At 42.1% G+C, this 25841-nt stretch overlaps 1 protein-coding gene across 2 annotated transcripts in view; it reads right to left on the reverse strand.

Annotated features, from left to right (window-relative positions):
• Window positions 1-25841, reverse strand: part of adarb2 (adenosine deaminase RNA specific B2 (inactive)) — a 206260-nt gene that overhangs the window by 51095 nt on the left and 129324 nt on the right. For both annotated transcript variants that reach the window (XM_063483359.1, XM_063483360.1), the window contains exons 2-3: window positions 23697-23783; window positions 21863-22797 (exon numbers count right to left, since the gene is read on the reverse strand). In XM_063483359.1, the coding sequence (XP_063339429.1) occupies window positions 21863-22797; window positions 23697-23783 (1022 nt within the window). The remainder of the gene's footprint in view (window positions 1-21862; window positions 22798-23696; window positions 23784-25841) is intronic.

The following is a 25841-nucleotide window of genomic DNA, read 5'->3' on the forward strand; positions in this document are numbered from 1 at the left end:
AAACTATAGGAAGTATATTTACAGAAGAATGCCATTTGAGACGCTGGTTACACACCACAGGTTACGTAATGCTATAAAGCTAAGCTAGACTATGTTGCTGTTCCTGTTGGGAAAAGTATTCAAATTTCATCTGTATCAAGTCTTTAGCTCTTATCTTTGTTTTCAGAACTGAAGTGACGTCGACTCAGAGCACCAGGAGGAAAACTTTATACTCAACTTTGTTGGAGGAAGTGTCAAGTGGCGACGTGGCGACTCCAGACCTTTGAATGTCACTGAAATTCAGAGACTTCAGGTGATGATGGGAGCAATACCCACTGGCAAATTTTGCTGAAAAATTGAGGTTAGCAGTTAAAGCAACTAAGTGGTAAATACATTTGAGGGTTACCTTGGCAATCATATGCTGGAATGTCTGCTAACAATCAGACATCAGCAACAATGCAGTTCGAAAATATACATGCAGACGGCGGAGCCACATGATGGTTTTACCGTCATTGTTGCTAACGAAAGTACACGTAAAAGTGTGGCTATTTTAAATATAAGAGAAAGAGAGAACTTTAAGAAATTAATACAGCCACTACAGTGACCATCAAAACGATGAAAAAATATTGCCGTAAACAGTTTATTTTGTGACAACACGAAACGATAGCGTATAATATGAAACGATAGATGTTTTCATATCGTCATCCGATATATCGTCATATCGAACAGCCCTACCTCTTAATGCTCCCTGATGCTGTTTGTATCTACAACCTATTTTTTGTTAAATTTAAGGGACAATACAGATTTATTTCAGTCTAGCATATTTCACTGATGCACCTTTGTTTGGCTCTAAGTGCCACTCTCCAATCAGTGCAAAAGCTCAATGCAGCTCTTCAGCTAAGGAAAAAAGCGAATCACAGCCTCAGACACATAACAAACTGGCATGGATATTTATGTCAGCTGACCTGCTGCAGGGTGATTATGTCAAATACAACAAATACACCTGGCTGGAAACCTGGAGGGAGATCCTTGATGAAGTCAGCAAAATGGCCGTTCTCTTCATGCCTTTGTGAATCAGCATTTAGACAAATGTGGATTAAAAACCAGGCTGAGGAGCAGTGCAGGCTTCACTCTCTGTTAATATGACCTTCGCCCACTAGGAGCATCTCTGAAGCCACATATCTGATAGAAGGAAATAATCACAGCAAAATAATATTCACCTGCTGTGGTCAGAGATGGACTCTATCGTAACAGAGGTGTGGGACACTGACTTTTTTAATAAAAGTCATATATTGGTATGACGTGTCAGCTCACGGATTTATCAGTCCAACTCTATTCTCCATCTCCCAACAGAGCTTTTCTGTCTGGAATCAGTAATATTTTATGCCAGACAGAGCGAAGCCACAGAAATAATAAATCCAGGAAAACTGTTTGCTTTTTCGACAGGTGGAGAGACTGCAGCAACGGAGTTAAAACATTTCAGGGGGAAGGGAGACTCTAGAATTGGCTTTCATGTCTTAAAAGAGTGGAATGGCTCCTCTGAAGCACTGCGATGGCTCCCTCCAAAGGGTGGCCGATTGTGTCGGCCTCAGCCCAGACGCAGCGGCCGCGCCTCCATCTCTGCTGCTCTTGAAGATACCGCTGTGGCTTTTTTTGGTGGGCTCGACCCTGGCAATCAGCGAGACTTCAAACCTCAGCGCCACCCTTTGAACGGTGCCCGTGAACATCTGTTGCCAAGCGCCGCTTTTCCTCTTGGCTTGGAGATTAGAGGCGAAGACGAGGGGAAACACTGGTGCTTTCAGAGGCTTGTCTGTCCCCCCTGTCAAGCAATGTCTAACATAATGTTCTGTCAAGGGTACAATGTGCTGCTAATAGCAATACAAAACTTACTAATTTACATGAATACAACAACATGCTGACTCGAGTGACTAAAAACATCACGTGCTTCTGCACAGCAACGCTGAACCATTGAGTAGAGCAGGGCACGCACTGGAAATAAATATCAGCTCCCTTTGTCTGCCTTTGTTTGTGTCTGAAGCAGAACAAGTTTGATGACTGAGTGCAAGACTGTTTAACTTATGCAGCTGTATTTTCTTTTGCATTGTGGCGAGTCCATTTGCTTCTGAAGGAGTCATTTATCCAGAGGCCTTCCCTCGGCTGGTGATGACTAAGTGTGGACCAGACTCTGCATCGTGGCTGTGGGTGCTGCTGTGGCCAAAAGGGCCCTAGAGCCAGCCATACATCATCAGATATTGATACGCTTCCACCACAGCGCCACGGCTGACATTTGATTCATAGCTCTGGGTGCTCTTTCTGAATCCCTAACAGTCAACAAGGGATCATGGGTAAATGTCAGTGTTGTGTTGGTTTGGGGCGCCTCACTGACATGAGGAAAATTGGTAAAAATAATGGAACTGGTTAGGACAGGTAACTTTATCTTGAGTTAATGGGCCTTTAGTGTGTGTGCTGCACTGGCTAGAATTTCATGACAGCAAAAATGGAAAAATAAGTTAATAATGGTGCATGACTCTGCAAATTCTGGACTCTGGACTGTAATGCTTTACTTATTTTACAACTACTTGATATTTATTTTTGCATTAGCCTGCAGACGCCCACATATCAGCACAACCGTTTCTAACAAGGATGACATACTCAATATCTTTCTGTAAAAATATTTAGATATTACACAAAGCTGAGGAAAGTGGGTGAAAAAAATGACGCCTACTGCATCTCCTCTATACTACAACCCTCTCAATCTGTCCATGTGTTATCTTCAAGTTCTGGCTGTTTAGTAAGGATCAACATACACTCATCTTGAGCTTCACTCTGGGTCTGTGGGGTCTTTTAGCAGCTTTGCGTCACGATGTTGTCTTTGCAAGTACTTAAAGAGATTTGATGGTGTTCTCAATGGACATTTGCTGACTTTGTGCTGTACTTTAAGTTTGTAACTGGTAAATCTCCACTTCTTATAAATGGTAAACCATTTTTTTGTCTGAGGTCAAATAACAGTTTATTCTCGTTAATTTATCTGGTTTTGAAAATGAAGTATTTGAAAAATGCTTTCTGACTGAGTGATGGGTTACACTGTAACACTGATGGAAATACAGCATGGTTGATTATGACTGTGGCAGAAACTATGGGTTCAAGAATTGATGTGAATCCCTGCGTGAGGTTGAGGAAAGAATGCTTTTATAATAAATAACACTCTAACCTCTTGATCCAATTTGGTACGTCAAGGTTTCACTTTGTGCATTGGTACTGAAAGTAGCAATTACAACAAATTGTAACATACTGTGTTTCTGAAAAGAGAATACTGGGGTTTTGATGTTTTGTGTTAGTCTAGTTTGCCTCCTGAGCGTCCCCTTCTGAGATTTTTCTGAGCACGAACAACTGGGAGGAGACCCTGGTGCAGAACCTGCGATACAGATTATATATGTCAACTTGCCTGGGAACACCCAGGGATCCCTGAGGAGGAGCTAAAAGGTAGTGCTGCTGTGGGTAAGCATGCCTGCTTATACCTAGCTTATGGTTGCCTCATGTGACATCGCAACTGCTAATATCTGTCGTGCCTTGCATTTTCAGTCTGTGATTGATTTTTGTGCATGGCGCAGTCAGGCTGAACACATGAGTGCACGAGTGGGCCTGTTTTTTACCGCCATTTCGATCAGTACAGGAGCTCAGAGATTCCCAATTTATACAGAGGGAGACACTGCAACTGCTTGAAGACCAGAACTTCCAGAAAAAAATGAAAACAACAACAACAACAACAGCAGCAACCCCTACACACCTACACAACCAATGCAGAAGTATAAACTAATCTTTACCTGACTTTGGATAAGCACAATTTTAATGGATGGATGTTTTGAGTTAGTTAAACTATTTGGATATGTGACTGGTTTGCCATTTTTTTCATGAATTAGATTACAAATGAGGATAAAAACAAACGAACATGTCATGCAAGGCCTATTTTCTTTTTGCAGGACATGGTTTTGCTTAGATTTTTTTCCCCCCATAGTAGTTTTTTCTTTTATTAATTACATGTTTAACACAACTTCTATTAAACAGCTTGAACCCATCATGCTGAAGTTATATAAAAGCTGTGGATCTCTTAAAGATGGCTGTAGAAATAGGAAATTTAAAACAAAGAGGTGAACTAATGATTTTTCTAGAAGAATGCAAGGTTTATACATGATGTGAGAAGAGGCCCAGATAAAAGCAAATGTTGGTCTAAAACATTGATCAAGATTGTGACTGACACAAAATAAATACATAAACCACTGAAAACTTTTGAGATCCGAGCTGGTCAGTTTCCCTCTGAATGCAGGGTTGTGCACTGCGACCCTGTGCGCTCTGTCTGGTGCATTGTGTGAGAGCACATTAAACAAAAATTCACTGATTGTCACGTTTCAGCAGGGACTGAACCATTCCTCTGTGGAGGACCTACTTTCAGGCAGACTGAATGCATGTATGTCAAACAGAGCTGTTCAGCTGACATTTCAGAGATGTGAGGTTTTCACCCAGCAGTGATACAGTATGTTTATCCTCGAGACAGTGGCTATATGTTTACACCTGCCCTTTGGAGAAAACAGCGCTGCTCTTTTCTGCACTGATGAATGTGGGTTCTAACAAACATCCTCTGACAGAAGAGGCTTAAACAGTGCATGATCCTTCTCACCGCCAACCGCTACGTTCGCGCACACACACATACACAGAGCTGGGGCGACACAATATAATATGCACTTCACTGCCTGCGGATGAAATGAATGCAAATAACCGCATGAGAAAGCCTTTTGAGCGTGCCAGAGAAATCAGTCTGTGGCCTCTGCTCTTTTAACATTTACTAAAAATCCATCAGGTGGCGTTTGCAGAGTAAGCAGAACACCAGATAGACTGTAACAAATGCACATGCTCTCTTTTGTCACCTTTTCTTTCCTTTCCACCAGACCTTTCAAGTGCACACACACACACACACACACACTAGAGTCGTGTGCATACACAGCGTTCATAAGCTCCTGCAGAAGGCCAACAGAGAGAGCGGGAAAGGCATGACAATAGACTGAAAGGAGAGTCAATATCGAACTGAGGAGGAAAAAAAAAAGCAAAGAACATTGAAGTACTATACCTATTGTGTGTGTTTTACTTTTAAGCCTATGCTTCCTTTTGAAAGTGTTAAATTACACACTACCGCTCTGAACTCTGATGCATTAGACACTCTTTCTAATGAATGCGTGTCAAGCTTCCAGATGCTGCACAGGAGAGTTAACAAGCTGTTTTCTTTATTCCTTGACTTAAATGCTCTTTGTCCTCCCTGCAGCTTATGCAACTTGTGTTGTTGACGTGTAAGGGAGTCAAGGTGAAGCTTGAACATGAAAAGAAATGGAGTCAAATGAGCGTTTCACCTTTAGACGGCGAGATCACCGTTTCTCTACCTTCACAAAATGTAAAAGCTTCAAGCTCAACCGGCGGTTATGTTAACAGTACTGAGAGAAAGCACTGAATGTCAGCTATGCTGGAGAGTCGGGCTCTTTGTGGGAAGTAGCTGCCACAACTAAACAAGCCAAAGCTGTAACTGTGTTTCTATAAAGTGGTTCAGAGGAGATGGTGCTTGACACGGGGGGTTGTTGTAAGGGAAGCAAAACGAGAAAGAAGGTGAGAAAAACGAGTAAGGGGTGCAGAGGATGTATAGTGCATATATACGTGTCCCTGGATGACAGCAAAGCAATAGTGGGGGAAAATGTAAAATGTCTATTAAAAGTTAGAGGAAATATAACACAGTGGAGGGTATCACTGAAACACAAAAAAAGAGAAAAAATATAATTTTCTGAAGGTATTTTTCATTTTTTAATGCCCATATTGGTTAAATTATCACATTAGATTATATTTAACAGTCAGAATGAGCTGTTCTCAGATAAGCAAGTCATTTTGCTGTGTTGTAATAAAATCTGTTCTGGTCTCTGTTGCAATTCTCTGACATCGTATTTATTACTACAACATAACATAATGAGATGTGCCGGGTAGCCCTTGTGCTTCTTTTTAAACTCTATGTTCATAACTACAGTGAAAGGCTCTGAGCACTGCTAAAACATTGGCCTACACTATATTTTAAATAAATAAATAATTTTCTTTTTATTTATATACAGGGGTGCACATAAGTGGTCCGCAGGTGCGCATTTGCTGTCAAAATAAAAGACGTGCACCAGATAAGAAGTTGAAACGCGCGTTTACGTACATAAGACAGACATTTGTTTAGAGCTCTTAAAGATGTTGAAGAAGCAAGCTCCTTTATGCAATTACTTTGGTGTTCCTCCACCTCCAAAGAAATGTCAGAAGGAGTCCGAACCGCAAAAGAAGCGCGTATTCTCGTAAAAGCGGTTGCAGGAGGTGAGCTGGCTTCAAACAAATAGTGCAGAATATGCCATGAAAATCCCACTCTAGCGGACAAAAACACTGTCTTTTATATGTACGCAAACGTGCGTTGCAACTTCTTATGTGGTGCGCGTCTTTTATTTTGACAGCAAATGCGCACCTGCGGACCACTTATGTGCACCCCTGGTTATATAGCACCTTTCTAGACAGAGTCACAAAGTGCTCCACATGAGATAAAAAGTCATAAAAAGGTCAAACAGACAATATAAAACAGGCAAAAATTAACCAAAAGCAGTTTTTAAAAGGTGAGTTTTGAGGGTTCTTTTTTAAAAAAACAACTACTGAGTCCAAAGTTCTAAAGGTCTGGGGGAGAGGGTCCACAGGGCCACAGTGGCAAAAGCTCTAACACCCTTAGTTCTCATCTTAGTTTGTTTTATAACAAGCCCTGATCAGATGACCTCAGGGACCTGCTAGGGACATAGGGCTGTAGCATATCAGAGATGTAGGCTGGTGCCAGTCCATGCAAAGCTCTATAAGTCAAGACCAGGATCTTAAAATGGACTCTGAATTCAACAGGAAGCCAGTGTAGCTAAGATAGCAATGGTGTAACACATATTATTTTATTTGGAACAATGTGCAGGAGTGTTCAAGCACAAGCAAAATTCTATGCTAAAATCTATCCAATCCTTCATATTATTTCCCTTTTATCCATTTTTCTCCCTTTGTGTTGGTGCTTTTACTGTTTTTAACAAGTTCGCTGTTATAGCCTGTCTGGTGTATGGCTACCAGCAAGATTCTGCCAGGGCAAGCAAGGCGATCATTGCTTCTCCAGTGAAATAAATATCAACATCAATATAAACTAAAATTAAACCGATCCCTCTCTTTGTATTTCAGTGTTGTTATGTCACAGAAGCTTTTCTTAGTGCCTGTTGCGCTATTCTTCAAATTACTGCCATCTTGTGGCCACAGCTGGCTATTGTTTCTGGAAGCAGGATTAACTCTGCTTGCCTCTAAATCCACTGCCATCTGTAGCGTCTCTCAGTTTCATGGACAAGTCCGCGTCCTGTTAGCAATGGCTTGAGCTGGACAAGTTAAGAGGTCGACAGCCTTTTTTCTTTCTTTTCTTCTTTAATGCATAGGCCCATTGTTCTGAGCTCATTACAAATATATATTTGAAGCGATCTCCACAGGACAGCCAGACATGATGCATTACTGTAGATCTAACAGAATTTAATATTTCAAATGATCTCAGCCTTAAATATCTGTATTAATTCTGATCCATATAACATTTTTCTGCACAATAACGACTTTTAATTTTGATACTTTATGGACAGTTTGCCAAAAATACAATTTTATCCATAGTTGGGCAACCAGTTGGTGTGATGGTTAGCACTGTTGCCTCATAGTAAGAAGGTCCTGAGTTTGACTTCATCATCTGGGTGGGGGCCGGGTATTCTAGTTTCCTTCCACAGTCCAAAGATATGCAATTAGATATCTTTGGGTCATTCTAAATTGCCTATAGTTGTGAGTTTCAGTTGTTGTCTGTCTCTCAGTGTTAGCCCTATGTCAGATTGATGGCCTGTCCAGGGTTTGCTCCGCCTCTTGGCATATAGTAGCTGGCAGAGACTCCACCTGCAACCCTGATAAGGATAAACGGAAGAGGATGGATGGTGTAGTGTTTTTTTTTTCATATTGTGGTATTACTGCTTTTTCTTAAAGGGTTCTAAAAAATGTTTCCAGAACTCATCATTGATGATAAAAACAGAAGTAATAATATTTTACAATTCTTAAGGCAGGAGGGAGTGCAGAAATGTGATAATAAAGGTGATAAAGCAAGATGCAGGAAGCTGTCAGCATGCATGTTTCTTCAAGCATGTGAGCTGAGATGAATCATTCTCAAAAAGAAGGATGTCACATCATATAGCACCGCTGCTTTAAGCTTAGCCATTTTTTTGTTTATCCCTTTTGTGCTAAAAGCTCTCCGCGTCAAACCATATGCGTCTGCCGGCAACCGTGGCGTTTCATTTCTCCATCAGCAGGAGTGGTGCGTGTTCATCATCCTGCAATAGTGGCCCTGAAATACAGCCGGGATGCAGAGACAAGAGACAGGGCAACGAGAATGGATTTGTTATGTACCTGCTGACGTACTACCAGGTGCTAAAGCAACGGTAGGAAAGTATTAAAAGTCAGAGTTTGCGCTTTCTTAAAGTTTTATGCAACTTGAGGACAAGTATGCGAGTGCTATTAGTTTTTCATCTTTTTTAGCCAATGTGATGGATAAGTGCAGCGAGCTGGGTCAGAGTTTTTCTCAGACTAAAAGCTTTAAAGTCAGTGCAAGTGAAAACTTTCCCTTTCAGCTCCTGACTAAAGTATATGATAACTATTCATGCTGTGAGCCATGGATTTTGTTTCTGTATAACGCAATCTGTCAAAGCTTTATCACTCTACTGTGCAGCCAATCGAATGGCTAATCAGCCCATCTAGCCAGAAGACTTTGTTCGAAAGTTCACACCGCTGAGATATGTTGAAGCTGTACGAACAATCCACCTCTGTGATAGTGCGAATGATTGGTACAAATGTTGTAAGGGCATGATTTGCTCTAGCCTCCAGAATGGCTCGCATTTGATCTGCTAAGTGCTTTGCGGGGAGATGAATCGGGCAAAGATGTTATGACTCACGGCAACCCTGTCTGTCATCTGTATGCAGAGTTCAGCGCTTCCTGTATCGGAGGGGAGGAAGTGCCATCAAAGGTCGCCCCAGAAACATCCCTCTGTGACAATGACAATGGAAGCTGGTATTAACAGGCCGCCTCACAAATTTAGAGGTGACGTCTGTGACCCGAATCAGCAGTTCAGCATTTCTAAAAGCAATTGTTATGAAAAAAGGGAGGAAGAAAAGAGCCATTTGATGATAGCAGAGAAAGTATGAAGTTCAGTAAGAGTTCAGCCGCCTTTATTTTGCGTATTCATACTTTGCTAATCTGGCAGGGCTCAGCTATCGCAAAGGGGCAGAAAGAAATGCTGCTATATGGAGTGAATAATGCTTCACCTTTCCCCCTGTGATTTCACACGCGCACGCATGCACACCTGGTTACATTTAAAATATCCACACATTCTAACACGGGGCTGTGAAACCCATCATGTAAACATTATGAGTAACATATATGACCTCTGTGCTTCCTCTTATTGCCCGGTGGGATAACATAAAAATACATGAAGATGGAGCAGGGGCTCCATCCATAACTCAGTGGACAGTGGTTCCAGGCACAGCGCAGGCCTTAACTAGCTGGCTGTTGTATACTCGTGGGCAGGCAGGCTGAAATATGAGGTCTGAGGACATGAGGTCTTCCCAGAATGCTAAACTCTTTCTCCCCCCCCCCATCTCTCACCCACTCTCTCCCTTTCTCCCCCCACTGTGCCCTGCAACCAATCTGACGCCTAATTAATCCTGAAGGTCTTTTGTTCCGCTGAGGTTTTTCTCTCTTTCCCCCCACTGCACTCCATCCATTCTCCCCTCCCACACCCCCACTGCCTCCCTCTCATCCTTTCCCCCTGCCAGCTCGGTTTTTACCCCTCCTTCACCACATACACACATTGTCATACCTCATTCCAGCCTCTCCTATTTTGTCTTCCCCATGAGAGGCACATTACAGTCCCAAAGAGCAGGGCACAGGTAACAGATGTTTTGCTTTTGCTCCCTCCCCGCACATACTTTTAGTCAAGAAAAACAAATGCATGACTGTTTTTACACTTTTCACAGTATTCTACTAATTATGCTCTTCCCAAACTCTTTTATGGTCTTATTTATTAATTACGAAGGTGTAGCAGCAGACTAATACTAATGCAAAGTTATATGTTTACAATAGTTATCGAAATGGTTGGGGACTTCTGATGATGATCAAAACATTGACCAGAACCACTCGCTTGTTGAGCAAGCTGTTTTACCATCTTTATGCTAAGATAATCTAACTGACTCCTACCTTTGGTCTTATATGTTGCATAAAATCATAGGCAAATAAGCAAATAGTCATAATAATTAACCATTTAGGATTAAGTGAGAGAATGATGACATGTGAACATGTAAATACAATGGAGAGCATAAAAGATGGTCGCTGCCACCAGTACCTTGTTTTGTGGGAACCAAAAGTGGACAAGGTGGATTGGACAGTTATCTATGGAAGCCCGTTTCCGCCACTTAGAAAAAGGATCCATAACTCGAAATTTCGACTTATGGATACTTGTTTTTTTTTTTTTTTTAGTGGCGGAAATGGGCTTCCATAGTTATCATATGAGTCTGACAAGTATGGTCAGGAAGTTGCGTCCATAAACTGCACAGGTATGTTACACAGGCACAGAAATCAGCCGCTGTTTGCCAACTGATTAATGAAACGCTAGAATTTCACTCACTGAAACTGGATTACAGCCTTCTTGGATGGTCTGTACCACACAGCGAGCTATAACATATGTCAGATAATTCATTTAAAAATGCTCTGAAAGGCACCAACAGCCCAAACACAGTGGAGTCTGGTTTATTAACTCAATGTCTGACAGAAGCCAGAACACCTGTAAAACAAATCAGCCAAATACAAAGTTCAGGTTAAACACGTTTTTTTTTAAAGGTTGTTATTAAGAAGAAAACTGTGCATAGAGGCCAAAACCACTTTGTACCTGTTGCATAGATGCTTTGTAAAGCTGTAAAGTTGGGGGTTTTAAAATGGGAGTGCATGTGGATGGACTCACCTTTAACAGCAGCCTCAAGTGGCCACTAGAGGAACTGCAGGGGGTTGCAGTTTGGCGAATAGTGTGTTTATTATTATTATATTGCTGTTTAATTACATTTTCATTACACTTTATCTTTGAGTGGATGCATTCAAAAGCTATTGCACAGCTGAGCATGTTAACATAACAGGAGGTGCATCCACCGTAAACTCAAGCAGACCACGGCAACAGCACGAGTAAACTATGGAACACAGTTTGGAAAACCACTCGGGAAAACATCTACGGAGATTTAGGAGGCCCAGAGGGTCCCAGTGACCATCCAGGCGTGTGAGTAGTCGACGAGGGACAATCACTGTCAAGGGATGTCTGTCATTTTCTGCAGCAACAATATTTTGGACATTTGTTTTGGTCCCAGGGCTAATTATATTATTTTAACAAACACACACGTCACACTCAAGACTATTTTCTAGACAATATCTAGATTATTATGGTGCAGAAGGTAAGCTGATATGATGTTAAAAACTATGAAACACATAACTGCAAATAGATTATAGTAACGGGTTAATAGCTCTTTGAAAAAAACATAGCTCCCTGCGTTTTTCCGATTATATTTTTTTCCCCTTGTTCAATTCTCTATTTGTGTCAGACTGACAGATATTGTAGCATGTACTACAGATTATTAAAGTTTAACGGCGGTTTCTCCCACATGTGCTGAGTCCTGCATCCCACAGTCTGTCTGAACTTCCCTTCCAGTTCGAGCTGCTTTTTCCTCTTCTTTATATTTAAATAATAAAAATACATTCAAATTGACAGTTAAATTATTCCAAGATAATCCTGTATCAACGAATAATCAGTTGCTTGTTTGTCTGTAAGTAACTGTTTCCCTAGAGCTCACTATCACATGACAGTCCAAACCTCAAACTTTAAGAAGAAAACAGTGAAGAAAACTGACACATTTTAAATGTTTTTTTAATGATTTACACATGAAAAAATAAACGTAACAATTTTACAGCAGCAGTTACACTTTGCTCCTATACTTTTGGGTAGTTTAACATGGAATAAAGCATAATATTTTAGAAACTGTGCATTTTATTTGCAAAATCAGTAAGGTTCTCACATAAATGTGGTGCAACATTTTTTCCAGCAGAAAATGATTCTAAAGTAAAAATAGATTACAGACAGATTGGACTATAAGAAGTGTCAAGTCTCTGATACGAACGAGGTGGCAACAGCGTGTTTGTGCTCTACAACAATGATTCATTGCTTTTTCCCTCCCTCTCCTCATTCACTCTGCTAGCTTGCTCGACCATCACGGCTCTTTGAGTCATGAAGGAAGGGTCAAGTCTGAACACTTACAGCAGCAGTCTTTACCCAGAGAATGAGCTGAGAGCAAGCGCTTCAGAAAAAAGAACAACAGCTGTTTTCGAGTTCACAACGATGTATTTGCAGTGTTGTTGTTCGCCATCTTGTTTTCAAGAAACAACTAATAAAATAAGTGCACAAGTGGGTACTGAGTAAGACAAAGATGTCCTGGTGATTTCTGCAAAACACATGTTATAAATAGAAGTGATTTTTGTGATTAACCAATCAGAAAAATCCTGGCTACAGTTTCTGTGTCTTAAAATAATGAGAGCACCGTCCCAGATGCTAATGCACACAGTCACTCTGATTATGGCCGAGGCCCGAGGACGTGGAAGTTAGTATACTGTAGATTATTAGATGTCACACATCACCATCCACGCCAGCTCAGAATGAAATGAATCACTCAGTGTCGGGGAGTTTTTACACGATCCTTTGATGCTGCATCTGTTGATCTCCTCACTGTACGTGACCCCACTGGCTTCATGAGAAATTACATCTCCCAGCTGCGATGCATGCTAATGTTGGCCGTTCACGTGTTGCCGTTCAGCGCGTATAACAGAACGGTCCACTGCTCCAAGCTGGAAGGTCATTTAAAGGCCAGACATCCAGACCCCTCACCTCCTCCCTCCTCTACCCATCTCCCCCTGCCTGAGAACCAGAGATAAACCTACACATGCCAGCCACACAGGACCAATAGTCGTGATTTATCAGAAGCCATTTGCTACCTGAACGCCTATGAAATTGTAATGAACTTGATTATGCTTTTAATGAAGTGTGAGAGGTTCCTCAGAAATGATTATAGCTGTGCTCTGGCTCACAGCTATGGGCTGTGCAGGGAAAAGGAGGAGGGAGAATGGAGGAAAGCGAGGACTGGAGGATTGTCACAAAGAATGAAGACTTGGTAGCAGCGACTCAGGATACTGTAGGGCAAGCGGAGGTGCACACAGCCGCGCCACGCTTCTTTGGAATAGATTACAGGGGTGTTTTACTGTATGTGCGAGGTGACTTGACCCGACCAACCCCATTTCAATTCTTCCCTGCTAAGGGATTTTCCCTCAAAGCTGCATGCTGACGCGGTACATTAGATTGAACAGCCTGCAGCCTCATAGGTCATATTTTGCATACATATTAGGCAGATTGGGATGATTCTAACCTTTCCACGTACAGGGGGCTCACATTCAGATGGGGGAACATTATTGTTTGGTAATTTCACACACAAATCTCCACTCTCCCTTGCTGCTTTTTCTTTAAATACCAAATGATGAGCTAAGTGGTTGGTAAAAGGGCACGCAGACAGTCTAAAAGCAAAAAGCAGCTTTTTGCACTCATATGACAAATTGTAATGAGACACCTTGTGGAAGTGCATAGGGTCAGATCTGCTTTACAGCAGTTTAAGCTCAAATTTGGTTTAAAACACAACAAGAACTACTGCTCCATGGAGTTCATGGCAATGTGCATAGTTTATGCTCAAATAGTATTATACTCAGATTATTGTCATATGATCTACATATGTAGAGTTTAAAAGAAATGATTTCTAATGATACATACAACAGAAATTAATGCTTTATGTGTGACCAAAATAATAAGAGCAAAATGTGTTTTTAAAGACTTACAGTTATCTATGAGGTTCTAGAAAACAGTAACAGCATCTAGCAAGTTTTTTCTTCTATAAATGTTTCAGTAGACTAGAATAGAAAAGGTTTTATTCTGTTGTCTGTGGAATTTCTGAGGTATCCAGTCCATGGTAGTCTAAGACAGTGTTTCCCAACCTTTTGGAGTCACGGCACATATTTCACATTAGAAAAATCACACGGCACAACACCAAACAAAAATGTCACAAAAACCACACTGATAATTTTTCCCTGCGCACCAAGATATAGTGGAATTGACTCGGTTTGTCCCCAGTATACCTTTTTTGCTTTCTTCTGACCACTACTCATGCTAGGACCTTTACCTGGGTTAGAATTTTCTCCAGGACTCAGCTCAGACTGACTTCTTTTTTCTTTTCAGATATTTATCTGTAGCTATTGCGTGTCATCTCACAACATGACTATTATGTAATTTCTTCTTCTGTTTTACTGGCAGTTGGCAACCCATTTAATTAGAGCAGGTAGCTGTACTGCCCTCTAGTGGAAGAGAATGTAATTGTTCTGCTCGTTACTTACGCAGGTCGCTGAGAGTGCTAATCAGGTGGAACCAGATAATCTTCCACGGCACACCTGATCATTTCTCACGGCACACCTATGTGCCACGGGACAGTGGTTGGGAAACACTGGTCTACGTGACTGGACTTCTTTAAATGTAAGTTTCTTTCTATTCTGTAGATTCTCGATGTTCAGAGATCAGTTTAAAACTTTCTTAAACTTTTATTTTGTAAAAAAATGTCTCTACGTCAGTCTAATGACGGTGATTCTACGAGTACGCTGTTACTTTTTCATCATATTATTTCGAATATCATCAGTATTTGCACATTTAATAAAATGGGTATTTTAGCATCTGAATAGGCTTTTCGATTGCAGCCTCAAGATGTGCATAAAAGCAAATCTTTACAGAAGTCTGAAGTTTACACACACTCCTCATGTGCATGAAGATTGTGGTAATTTAGGCTTTTAATTATTTCTTTAAATTGTTGTTTTTCCCAGGTGGAATGATCATACAGGAAACATCTTTAACGACTTTAAAAAACAAGAATTTGGTCCACAAGTTTGAATTTATTTGGGATTTTCTTTAATCAAAGGTATACAACATATATATTATACACATACATTTCACAACTCAGTGAAGATCTAAGAAGGAGAACCATGTAGGGGTGCATGTGTACTTTTAACCCTTTGTGAATTAGAGAAAATCCAAAGTAATATCAAACGTGTGCACAAAGTTGTTAAAGATGTTGTACAATCATTCCACCCTGGAAAAAGGAGATTTCAAGGAAATCAAAAAACCCCTAAACGACCATGACATTCAAAGCCCACGATAGCTGCATGGTATCATGCATTCAGCTCTGACAATAGAGGTAAAACCTTAAAACTGCCTTATAAGCTATCACTACATGACAAAACTGTCACACAGTGAGCACATAGTTTAAAGTTAAATTAGGAAACTCAGATGAACGTGACAGTTTGGGTACTAGCTTCATCATTTCTTCTATATACTTCTCCTTTAAACCTCTATGACCTCTTTCGTTTTCTTGGTGGAGGTGGAAGAGTTAAAGATGCTAAGATTTTTAATTTTGGATCGACTAGGATTAGAAATGAGTAAATCAGAGGGACAAGCTCAGGTTGAGCAGTTTGTAGACAAAGCAGAGAGGCAACGATGAGATGGTTTGGACATGTGGAGAGGATGGAAGATAGAAGGAAGCTAGGCTGAGGCAGCTGAGGCAGTGTGACGACTCCAAAAGGGAGAAGAAGTAGCAGCAAAACAAGAGAAGCATTGGATTAGATAGAAGCAGTCCATTTGTTATTTTTACCACATTTTGAAATAGCTGCAACTAACGTGATATGGACAGTAGTCCGATATATCAGCAAAATATTGGTATTGCCTTGTGGACGGCCATCGTCCTGTTGAAAACTGACTCATCTGTTTTTCTGCACTGGCTAAATATCATCATAAAGATCATAAATGAGTTATTTTTATGATAAAATGTTCTATGTTTGCTTGTCTTTAAAGTACAGCAAAAACTAAAATCATCAAAAACTCGAATAAACAAATGACTTTAAGCTGGTATTTTTCACCCTTTGTCTGAGCCTTCATACTGCAGATTAGTTCATTTTGATAAGCTTAAACGAAACATTTGCTGGACGACGCCTGATGACGCTTGTACACTTTCTTGAATAAACACCCTGCAACTGTGAAAGACACCTAATCTGAATCAGTAGGTAGTGATAAATGCAGATGTTTTATCAGGCTGTTTGCACTGTGCCACTTGTGGTGATAATCACAGAGCGAGTACAGTCTGCTGCTGTGGCTGTCACTACGCTGTCCACATGCTGAGGCAGTAACACTATCTGCAAGGTCCCCAAAGCTGTTAATCAACTCCTCTCTAATGTGTTGTTCACACCTTCTCCCTCTCCCCCCCCTCCTCTCTGCACGAATTGGTGGATTTCTATCTTAGACGGGGTGTTTGGCCGGGCGATCGCTGTCGCTAATTTGTTGTGGCAATATTAATTAATGATCAGCCTGTCACAGCTGTTTATATTGAGACAGATTAGAAGTGGGAGAGATTAGACAAAGAAAACAATCTGCGAGAGGCTCAACGGCTGACAGGGGTCACCTTCACGTGTCTGAAATCATATTCAATTTGCCGTGGGGAAGGCGGGGAAATGACTCCACTTGACCAGTCTGTATCCTTCCCTATCTGTGGTGCTCCACACTTACAGATAACTAAATCAAATCAAGCTGAACAGCAAGAAAATAAAAGACAAGCTGCAGTCACATTTGATCTCGGCTAATGCGACGAGCAATTAAAATATCCTGTTACGCTATTTGCAGTCAAAAGAGAGAAGAACTTAATTTTTGAAAAGCTGCAGGCTTTTCATGCCTCAGCTCATCCATTAACCCAAATTTTCAGCCGCTCCTGCCACTAAACAGATTTCTCTATTCAAATGGAGCTTAATCCGAGGTGGCAGAGCGCAGCATCCTGACCACTGACCTCCCTACTGTCCTTCCCGTGCGCGGACCTGCAGACTCCCAGCCTTCCCGCGGCTGCACACAAATCTCGGGCTCAGTTGACTTGGCAACACCGCAGTGCGTTGTGACGGCGAGTGGAGATTAAGTGGCCAATCAAGGCCTGAACAGTGGGGTAATCATTCCACTTGGTAAAATGGGTGTCAGAATTATTCTAGCACTTTCTCACTTCACTGTGCAGGCTGTAATAAAGCAAAGACATTTTCCTGTAACTCGAGCACGGCGGATAGGATTCAAGAACAACTTCCTGCTGATTGATTAATAATGAAGATGAACAATTATGTTCCTAGAAGCTGATGTAACCTTGAGTTCAGGGACTGTAAAGAAAATCTATGAGGAGAGAAGAGAGTTCAGTGAAAAGACAACGAGTCTTATTTCTCTTATTTCTTCATATTTCTGTTTTATTATTATTATTTATGGTTATGTTTAGGCTCCACCCTTTATAAAAACACACTCCCTAAAGATAACCAGAGCAACTGCTATTGTTACCACAGCACAACTGATTAAAAAATATTGCTATTTGAACATAACATGATGAGAAAACACTGCAGTGCACAAACCCTTTTGTACAGGGTTATAGAAATCATATATTTAGCAACATTTTATTAAAAATATAGAGTCGGTTTAGTTACTTTCAGTTGCTTTTCTCACATATTCGAAGGAAAGGTAGGCCGTATGTAATTCTGCAACCCTCTTGTGCAGCTCCTTAAATTGAGACAAGAAGGCTACTATGTTTAAATCCTTAAACTGTTAAGGATACCCCCATTCCCTAAACTGCGACCGTGAATGTGCTGTTGAGCAAGGCGGCTAGCTCTCAACCCGAGCCTGCGATGGTACCGAGTCTCTGAGCGCTGAGTAAGAGGAGCGAAGCGAATATAAGGCGAGATATCTCGGCAGAATACATTCTCGTTTGATTTCCCTCGATAAATAAAGGTTAAATGAAGGAACGGAAAATGAAAGTCCTCGCTGGAAGATAAATAGCTCTTTAATGCCAAGCAGACAGTGGCCCGATGCCTCATTTCTGCTGTGATTGTTAAAGTGAGTTCCCAGACACGTGAGTGTGGGAGGGATGGAGGACGGTGCAGGCTGTTACTGCAGGAGAATCTGTTGTATGTGGTTCTGCACTCAGATTCTTGCCTTGTCAGTCTCCCTCTTATATCCCTTAGTACATTTACGTGAAGATGGAAAGGTCTGAGAGGAATACAGAACCATGTGGTTCTGGTGCGTTTAAATATTTCATTTGGAGACACATTCTGGAGTTACCAGCTCAATCCAGCTTGAAGGCCTTCTGCAAGCTCTCACTCGTTTGCAGTGTTGGGGAGTAACGGAATACATGTACCGCCGTTACGTATTAGCCAGAGGTCCCTTTACTACAGTTCGGAGCCGCGGACCTGTTTTATATACGCGCGGAATAGTTTTCTATACGAGATCACTGCAAAAAGTGCAGCCTTACCTAATGTCCACCCTACTGTTACTCATTTTATATTAAGATTTAAAAATCTAGTTGCTATTGGTATGGCAAGTAACCTTCAGTAATAAATCACATTCATGTAGTTGTAAAAAGCATGATAATATATTAAGTAATCCAAAGTATTCAGAATACGTTACTCTCATCGAATAATGTAACGGAATACGTTACAAAATACATTTTGGGGCATGTATTCTGTAATCTGTAGTGGAATACATTTTAAAAGTAACCTTCCCAACACTCTTTTGAGTTAATACACTATCCTGGATAGGTGGCCAGCCATGGATTCCTTCGTTTCACTGTCAAAATCATTGTATTTAAGTGTTGTCACTTCTTTGTGTTCCCAAATTCATTTTTCAAAAAGAAAAATGGGACGTCTCTTACTGTTCCTTTCACTCAGTGCTAGACATTAGTTGTTGTAAGATGTCTTTCAAAACACAAAACTCTTTGCTACCATGAAGATGACCCACTGATTTTAAGTAGAGGCAATACTATGACCAGTAATTGGGCACTTGGGTTAGGTTCCTGGTGTGGCACAGCTTTAAAATAAGTGTTCAAAAACTTGACGCTATACCCCGTCCTCCTGAGTTATATGATGCTGACTCTTAAAAGAGCTTCTCAGGTTAGCTTCAGTCTGAAACAGGTTAGCTTTAGTTCCCGTGGGTGTCAAGTCTAGGGTCTGAAACATGACGCCAGTGGAGAAGTGCTTCATGCTGCACACTGTTTCTGTTCAGACAGTGAGCATAGAAGGGCTTTCACCCACCAGAGATGTGCTTCTATGCAGTCCTCCAGAATCCCAACTGTGCGTGGCTGGACGCCAAATGCTGACTGGTTGACAAGTGGGCGGGAACAAAGAGCAGAACAACAGTAAAGTTCACTGGGAACAGGCAAACAGTGAAACAAACACTAAAGATTCAAAATATAGCAGATAGCACAGATAGTTCACTTTTTTAACACTCGGTTTCACTTTGCTCTGTGTGTTAGAACTTCACTCTGACTGACCAACAATAGCACAAGCAAGAGTGGGCCACAGTGGGCTACCGTCACTGAACAACAAATTCCCCTTTAGACCTGTGCTTTTTCTATTGGCCAGCAGGAAGCATGTACTGCACTCTGGTTACAAAGAGAAGTATACAAAGAAGACAGTTTCCTAACAAGCTACTTCTCTTAAGGCTAGTTTCAAGTCTTATTTAAAACAAACCAATGCTGATTGTGTAAATTACCATCCTATTTAGATTAGAATGGATGCCAAATGGTGCAACTGACAAGTTATCATATGATATCAGTCATGTAGTCAGACGGCAGCGGCCAAAAATACAGAACTCGACAAACTGGAGCTATGTCCATCTTTTATATACAGTCAGGCAGACTTCCACTGGCTGCAGAACCAACGATAGTTGGATTTCACTTGTTCTCATCTATGCATGTCAAGTTTGACCTTATCTAAAAATATACACGTGCAACTGGATGCAACAACTCTGAGAAGAAGGTTACCAACAACAACCAAGTCATCACAGACCTGTTTCGGGTTAGGGTTAGGCAGTAAACTTAGTTAAGGGTTATGAACCATGACTAGGTTTTCTGACTCTTTTCTAAAGTCTTGGTGAGGGTTAATGATACAGGCTACGATACACAGAAAACATCTATGCATCAAAGCTGTGTTCTGCAACAGGTAGCTAAAGGGAATTCTGAAGAAAGAGAACAGCCTGAGCTGGCACAACATAATTTGGCATACCACCATAACGTTTGCTCTACCCTCAGGCTACAGCTGGCAACCACCCCCACATTACGTGTCACATCTGCAGTGTAGTCAACCACTGCCCGTGCAATCAGTGTTTGGCAAGAAGACTGACTCAAATGTGAACATAGTGAGAGCGTATAAGAGCCGGAGGGCTTTGCATTAAGGTTACGCAACATGTAACACATTATATATCCATGAACACACGCCTGGCCACATGTTTATTCACGCACGCATGAATATTATATTAACGCCTTTGTCCTTCAACGGCAATGAAAATAAAACGTTTCTCGAGCCTGGCAGACGGCACGGCTGACTTTCAAGAAATTCCACAAGCGAGTGCTTTCTGGAACTAAACGGGTGCGGCAAATCCTCTTAAAATCCTTTTAGACACCGTGGCAGTGGGGAGAAAAAGAAAGTTTCTCCCAGGCAAACATGTGCAGGTTTGTTGGGTTGATGTCGGGCTCTGGGGAAGGACACTTTTGCCAGTTTATTTCTTCAAGGCTAGGGAAGAATATTAACACAACGCATACCCTACAGGGCGCGTTGTGTGTCGACACAAAAGTCTTCAAGGGAAGACTTTAGGGAGAGGACGCTTTGGATGTGAACAGCTTAATTTTTTCAATTCAAGACCTCGAGACGGTGGTGTTTTACATGTTCTTTCTGCTGGGGTGACCTGGACAGCTTGGCTGCAGAGTTCCTCGCTATGCAAACAATAGTAAACAATGAAAATCAGTGTGACTATCTACTCAGGGCAGTTTTACTTGAGATAAAGTCCTGCAGCTGCAATGGAGCTTTAAATGGCTGTCAACAAGTGCCAGCCGATCCAGCCACCGTGTCTTTAGGCTCTCCAATTTCCTCAAGTTTCTCACAAACTAGTTTCCTCGCTCTGATTGCTATTTACATATTTGGGTAAATGAGCATGGGATTGGTCTCAGTGGTTTGTTTGTCGATTTGCTCTTTGCTTTTCTATTTCCTTTGGGCAACAGATTGAATTAATGTTTGTAGACACTGTGATGCCACACATGAGGAAACAGGAGATTTTGCAAAATTACAAAACTCACCCAATTACAGCTCTGCAAACACATAAGACTGACGAAAAAAAGGAAAAAAAAACCTCATTTGGGTTTGTGACAAAGATTTCTCATGTGTCAGAGGCACGGGGACAATAATTAGCTTCATTTACATGCTTTTCTATTAAACAGGCCAACAAACAGATATTTGTTTACCCTAGATGAAGGCTTCGCAGAGCACACACCCATGAGCAGATGTGCAAAAAAAAAAAAAGAATGGCGCATCTTTAACTTTTGCTGTAAGACCTATTTTGGACAACAGATAAAGGCCAGCTTGCTCACACATATCTTTATTTCTGCTTGAATTGGGCTCTCTTTAGCTCCTATCTCCTTTCCTCCTTAATTACTTGTTGGAAGGTGTTTGGATTTTCACCGCACGCCTGCTGTTTTGGTCATTACAGGCCCCTGTCGGAAGTGGAGTGTCTGCCAAAGAAGCTTAGCAAAAGACAGGCGCTGGGGATGTGTCTGCACTCACCTGGGGTAAATGAGGACAACTCTGCCTGCTGGCTTTGAGACCTGTTCTCCCCTCGGGTGCCGTCCTGATGTTGAAGAGGGCCTGAAGAGCACACTGGGCTGCCTGATTCTTGGCCAGCTTCTTGCTGCGGCCATAGCCCTCGAAAATCCGCCCGTCCACGCGCACAGCCATCACAAAGCTGCGCAGTCGTCGGCCTTCGGCTCGCTCCGAAAGACAGGCGTAGCGCAAGCCCGGCCGCAGCTCATTGAGCACAGCCACGGGGCTCTTAGGGGCCTCGGGCTCTTGGACAATTCCACCGAGCCTCTGCTGCGCCTGCACCATCAGGTCCAAGGTGTGGCGCAGCAACCGCCCGTGTCTGAGCAGCTCGCTGGAAAGTAACTCGCTTTCGGTTTCCGAGTTGCAGAGCGAGAGGCGGTCGGAGCACGACGAAGACTCAAACTCCTTAAAGAGCGTGTCGGGAAAGTCGGCCTGGTCTGAGGTGAAGTCGGCTGAAGGGTTTGAAATGTTTCCCATGGCTAGGTGGGCCTGAGGAGCATTGGGGAACTGGATGAAGGACTTGAGGGCCAGCTCTGCGGCCCTCATCTTGGCTTTCTTCTTCGTGGGGCCTGTGCCCTCAAAGGTCAGCCCGTTGACTTCCACAGCGATGGAGAAGACAGGAGCATGGACGGGGCCCGTCTGAGACACCATCCGGTACTGCAGGCCGGGCCGCAGCTCATTCAGCTGTACCAGCGCGTTCTTTGGAGCCTCAGACCAGGACAGTTTCTTATAGATCAGACGGAGTTGACACAGGTGCCCGTTATTGTCTTCCTCCAGTGGCCGTTTCCTCTTCAGACCAGAGCTCCCGCTTCTTGTTGACTGACACTCCCCGGGCCCTATGGAGCGATCCTCTAAGTTACCAATATTGCGGTTTTCCTTCACCTCTGCACTGCTAGTGCCTGTGATAAAAGGAAAAACAATGTCATTCCAAGTGATAAGAAAATAGTCAAAACACAAGAGTGAAAAGAGGCACGTTTATCCTGACTGAACAAGACGAATCAAGGAAAATCTCTCAAGGCAGATTGAGCCACTCGATACACAATGAAATGGTAATGAACATGTCTGCAATCGTCTCCCTGAGCCGAGCCCACTTCATACCACGGGGCTCTATCATATTTAAGTATTTTAAAACCCCAAATACAAATCCCCTAAAATGGCGATGTTATCTGCCAAATCATCCTGTAATCTGCCTCCAAATTAGTTCTGAATCTGTGTCGCAAGTGGGGAAACACTGGTCCCCGCGGCCAATGCAAAGCATCAATCCTATTTGTAACAGGGGGTGGGGATCTCGTCGAGTGGCAGGCATTCCGAGAAAAGGATGAGAGAAATGTCTGTAGCCCGCTTTATTTCACACTTCTTATCCTCCGTGAGAGCAAAGTCTGAACAGCTGTGATACGCTCTTCAAACCTAGTTACGGGGTAGTGGTGGCGTATTGCATTTCTGATGGGAAATGAACAAAAACAGGGTGTTCAGATCCTGCCAGAAGAATGTTAATGGTGGCATGGGAGGCATTCATTGGTGGGCAGATTGTAGGTCTAGATGATAGCGTATGCAGGCATGCATTTACCTATCTAATGACTTAATTATCATGAACACTCGGATTTAATATTTAATCGCTCGCTTTTAAAGGAATACAGAATTTTAACGTGCAAGCTGACACCAGTGTGTAATCAAAGAGCTCATCTGCCAAATAATTAATTATGCGGGGCGACAGAGAGATCATTTCCATATTAGGCCTGCCACTGAGAGAGCTAGCGTGTGTGCTGACAGAGAGAAGGAAAAAGACGCAGCAGCTTACTTAAACTGTCCTCGTCCTCTGTGCTGCTGGTCCCAGGGCTTATGTACTTGAAGGGAGCAATCAATGCCGACAGCATACTGACTTTCTCTGGAGGGGAGACAAGAGACACGCAGAGTCAACAACAGGGCAGCGGAGGAGATGTTTTGATAGTTTTATCGATTAAAGTCTCGGATCATCATCGGCCCCAACGCGGGGCCAGAGATGAAGCATAAGCGAGCAGAACTATGCACACAAGCCTGTCACCCATGCATGGAGCGCAGTGCGCACACACGAGTGGTCAAATAAAAATCCACACATTCGTCCACTGTGACTCACACTACAACGTTTGCTGTTTTGTGGACTGTCCTATTTTGCTGCTTCATTCACAAAAATCACCATAGAGCTTAAAGGAAAATATTCATGTCTGCAGAATCAGCGGCGTCGCCAGAGAAAATGCAACATTAGACGCAACAAAGCAGCTTTCTAAATCAAAGTGGTCTGTTCAGATTTTAGACAGGACAATATCACAGCTGTGGGCATGAAAGGACTTCTTCAGGTGTTACTCTAATAATATGTGTAAGCTGTTGTGTCCAAATATGCCAAAAAAAGTCATGCAATCCACTCTACCTCTCACTCACACATCTAAAATCATTAGGCTTAATTATGAACGCTGTTTGTTTCAGGTCACTGTAATCAGACCCAGATCGATATATTGGTTGGCCTGTTACAGATATGTCAGTATTAGTATATCCAACAGACCGTTTAGCAAAAAGAAAATAATGCAAAAGAAAATATTTAAGTAATAATTAAAAAATTGGCTCATCATATAGTTCAGCAAAGCTCTTTTGTTTCCAGTACTGTCAACATTATGCAGCACATATAGTATATATAATATTTTGGGGTTTTTTTTAGTAATAATTTTAAGTAATAATTCAAATTTGGAATCCAAAGGACCCCTCCTTTTTTTCCAGTGGCCCTAATCCTTGTCCATACCCTCTTAACAAGTGGGCCAGTCAGAAGGACCATATGCACACATACAAACATGCATACAGCAATAATGAACATGTATATGCTTAAAACACACGTATTATAAATCCCCATTCTTTTGATTTGCATACACATTATGCTCATTTCCTCATCCCCCTGTGAACGCCATGTTACAGTCTCCATTTATAAACAACCAAGTTTTTGTCATCTGACAATAATCAGTGGTATAACGAAGATTTTAAGACTAGCAAGACAAATTAACCACTCGTGTCTGTGCCATACAAAACCTGCCCGCAGGTTTTTTTTTTCATATCAGTAGTAGTCGCAATAATTGTGTCAGCACTGCTCAGAATCGCAGAACTGTGACTAGGCATTTGATTTTTCTTGCACCCTCTCATGAGGGATAATAACAAGATTTTTTATTTAATATTGTCAGGTTTGCTACTGTCTGCTGGATCACACCGATAAGCAATCTTCACTTTGCTGTCAGTGCTACAATTTTCATGTAATGTGGCATGTGAGATTCAAGTCACAGTGAAAAATAGCTCAATTAATTAAACCCAAAATGCAAAATAAGCAACGTTTCTTCTTTGATTCTTCTTTAATTTTCAGGCGTTTTAACCATTTGAAATCTTCCACACTCATGCGCCACACCTATGATGATAAACTCTCTTTATCTACCGCAGCTCTCTCCTGTTCCTCCCTGGGGCCCACTGCTGTCCAGGTGTGCGTGTTGTTTACTGTATGAAGCCCTATTAGAGCCATTGCTTGGTCTAGTGCACTCCATGCAGCGCTGAGCAGAATTGACAGACCAGTCTGGCTCCTTAATTAAACCTCCCCTCTCTTCTCAACACCACCTAATGATCAATAGAAGACAAATGTAAGGGAGAGGCATCAGGACGGGAGGAAAGACAGGGCTGTACAAAAAGTACAATGAGGTGATGAAGAGGGAGAAATAAAGGCAGAATGAATTGATGTCAGTGTGTGCAGGGTTAGAGGGTGAGCCAGAGGTCACGATGCATCCCAGGCCCTTTGTGCCTCCGCCCCAGCATTCAGGCCCAGGGCGGCAACAGTTTAACGTTGCTAAATGCTGCCTAAATGGGACGCAGCATTACAGTGCAGTAAACACATTTTGATAAGAGCACAAGGTTGTGAATGAGCTCGGCCCCCAGTGCTCTC

Source organism: Pelmatolapia mariae, linkage group LG9 (assembly GCF_036321145.2).
Source record: "Pelmatolapia mariae isolate MD_Pm_ZW linkage group LG9, Pm_UMD_F_2, whole genome shotgun sequence".
Lineage (NCBI taxonomy): Eukaryota > Metazoa > Chordata > Actinopteri > Cichliformes > Cichlidae > Pelmatolapia > Pelmatolapia mariae.